At 40.6% G+C, this 2,950-nt stretch overlaps 1 protein-coding gene across 1 annotated transcript; it reads left to right on the plus strand.

Annotated features, from left to right (window-relative positions):
* The first annotated feature begins 636 nt into the window (after window positions 1–636).
* LOC106978992 (40S ribosomal protein S23-like) lies at window positions 637–1,068 on the plus strand. Its single transcript, XM_053216153.1, has one exon. The coding sequence runs from the start codon at window positions 637–639 to the stop codon at window positions 1,066–1,068; it is 432 nt and encodes a 143-aa protein (XP_053072128.1).
* The last annotated feature ends 1,882 nt before the right edge of the window (window positions 1,069–2,950 follow it).

Here is a 2,950-nt window from a genome sequence, read left to right on the forward strand (position 1 = left end):
TGACAGCTCAGAGCCTGGAGCCTGCTTCAGATTCTGTGCCTCCCTCACTCTCTGCCCCTCTTGTTGTTCATGCTCTGTTTCTCTCTGTCTCAAAAATAAGCATAAAAAAAAAAAAGAAAGAAAGAAAGAAAACAGACAAACATAGGGGAAGGGGAGCAAAAATAATATAAAAAAACAGAGAGGGAAACAAACCATAAGAGAATTTATATAGAATATATATATATATATATATGAAAATAAAGAAAGGAAGGAAGAAAGAAAAGAAAAGAAATACATAAGGCAAGCAGGGTGCCTTACAGGAGCAAGTGCCGTTTTGGAGGTTTTGCCTTTGGCTGCTTCATTCAATCACCCAGCAGTCTTATGGGGTAGAAATTGCTATCTCCCTTCAAAGGAGGGAACTGAGGTTTAACGCAGTTAAGCAACTTGCTAGTGGTCAAAGAGCCAAGAGAACTGGCTTTGAACTTGTGTTCTGATTCTGAGATCAGTGCTTTTTAGGTTATGCATATTCTCTCCTTCCCCTTAGCAGAAGCAAAATGGCATTCAGAACAAAAGCCCTGTTTTCAAAACGTTTAAGGAAATAGGTGGCTCCTTCCTGCACTGTTTCTCTCTTTGGCTCAGGCCCCTGGAACCCGCCAGATGGGCAAGTATCTCGGTCTCCATACTGCCAGGAAGTGCCGTAGCCACCTAGGAGATCAGAAGCGGCATGGTAAACAGTACAGGGAGGCCCATCTGGGCACAGCCCTGAAGGCCAATGCTTTTGGAGGTGCTTCCCACGCAAAGGAAATTGTGCTGGAACAAATAGGGGCTGAAGCCAAACAGCCAAATTCTGCCATCAGGAAGTGTGACAGGGTCCAGCTGGTTGAGAATGGCCAAAAAATCACAGCCTTTGTGCCCAATGATAGTTGTTTGAATTTTACAGAGGAAAATGATGATGTTCCTGTTGGTGGATTTGGTCACAAAGGTCATGCGATCAGTGGCATTCCTGGATTTGGCTCTAACATTGTCAGAACAGCCAGGGTCTCTCTTGTGACTTTATACAAGGGCAAGAAGGAAAGACCAAGATCATAAGTTTTGATGGTGAAAAATGACAATAATAAATTTTCAAATGCTAAAAAAATAAAAAATACATTGTTTTTGCTTTTTTTTTAAAGTAAATAATATGTTTGTTAGCTCTTTTTTAAAAACATAATTTATTGGCAAATTGGCTAACATACAGTGTGTAAAGAGTGCTCTTGGTTTTTTGCGGTAGATTCCCGTAGTTCATCACTCACACACAACACGCGGTGCTCATCCCAACAAGTGCCCTCCTCAATGCCCAGCCCCCATTTCCCCCTCTCCCCCACCCCCTGCATCAACCCTCAGCTTGTTCTCTGTATTTAAGAGTCTCTTATGGTTTGCCTCCCTCCCAAATTAAATTTAAAAATAAAAATACTCAAGGAAATAAAAGCGAGCCAGACATTAGGTGAAAAGCTATAAAGTTTTAGCACACAGTTTCCAGATTAAGAGATAAAACATCTCAGGAGTGGGAAACTGTTACAAGACCAGGGCAAAAACTTAGCCTGAGAAATGAATCCATGAGCCTTTTCCCAAAAAGGTCTCTCCACGTCACTTACCAAAGCACTTGGCACAGCGTTGGCATACTAAAAGTGACATATGAGGCAAGATTGGCTGATTGAATAAACTCATGAATTAATGAATGAAATTATATAAACCCAAATCATGAGGACAATTACGAGAATAGCACGCACAACAAAAGGTTTACCTGCACTGAACACGCCGTGCTTCAATGATCTCAATCACCCTTGCCAATTTATAGGAATTCCTGGTTAATAATAATTAGTTCATTTTTACTGAGCATTTCCTCTATGCCAGGTGCTGTGCTAAGTATTTCACGCGGATTTTCTCAGTTATTGCCCACAAAAACCCTTTGACATCTTCCTGTGTTGCATGAAGATTGATAGCACAAGCTGAAGCCAGACTGGGTGGATCTGAATCCATACTTAATCAGTATGTCAGCTTGCGCAAAATACTTAACCTGTCTGTGCTCAGTTTTCTAATTGGTAAAATGGGATAAAAACAGCTCCTATCTCATAGGATAAGGAGTTCTTAGATTAGCGCCTGGCACAGAGTATGTCCAAAAGTGTTAGCTGTCACTATTCAGGTCGTGAGTCACACTGCCTGGACTCTAATCCCACCTTCACCTCTAGCTAACTATATGATGGTGAACAAGTAGTTTAATCTCTCAGAGACTCAGCTTTGTCATCTGTAAACAGAGATTCTAAATAATGCATCCTGAGGTTATTTCCTGATTACATGAGTTAACGTGCATGTATCCAGCATACAAAAACACTCAACAAATGCTATTATAATCCTCATTTTATAGTTCAGAAAACAGAACTTTTCATGTGCCACTTGAGTGTGGTCTGGGACTGATCTCCAGACAGGCTGACTCCAGCATCCTAATTCATTTAGGGTGGTCTCAAGGCAAATGCTGAAACTTTGAAGAAATTCTCCCTGGCAATATTTTCAATTATACCCTAATTATTCTGGATATACCACTGGGTGAGACCTATATGTGTTGGACTGCGAGTAGTCATTTCACTAATAATCCTTTAAAATGGAGATATTTAAGTCTTGAAGCAATATCAGAAAATGTTCCGGAATACTTCCATTTCTACAAGCAGTAACGCTTGGCACCAGTGAGCTCAGAGAATCTTAAGTACGTCTCTCTCCTTCCTCACTCCTTGTGTCTAAATTCCAGCTACTTCAAATCCCTTTAATCCTCTCATTTCTGATTTTCTTTTGTCTTGCCCTGAAAGACCACAAGTTTGCCCACTGCCAAGCAGGGGGAAAAAGTATGGGTCTTGTAGTTGGAGGAACATTTGGTAAATTACCATAACAATGGACATTATTTTGTAAATATTGAAACAATGTTCTTCATTTCCCCTTT

The sequence above is a fragment of the Acinonyx jubatus genome, chromosome B1 (assembly GCF_027475565.1).
Source record: "Acinonyx jubatus isolate Ajub_Pintada_27869175 chromosome B1, VMU_Ajub_asm_v1.0, whole genome shotgun sequence".
In the NCBI taxonomy this organism is placed as follows: domain Eukaryota; kingdom Metazoa; phylum Chordata; class Mammalia; order Carnivora; family Felidae; genus Acinonyx; species Acinonyx jubatus.

Coding starts and splice junctions, on each gene's coding strand:
- LOC106978992 (XM_053216153.1), top strand. CDS start 637: ATGGGCAAGTATCTCGGTCTCCATACTGCCAGGAAGTGCCGTAGCCAC.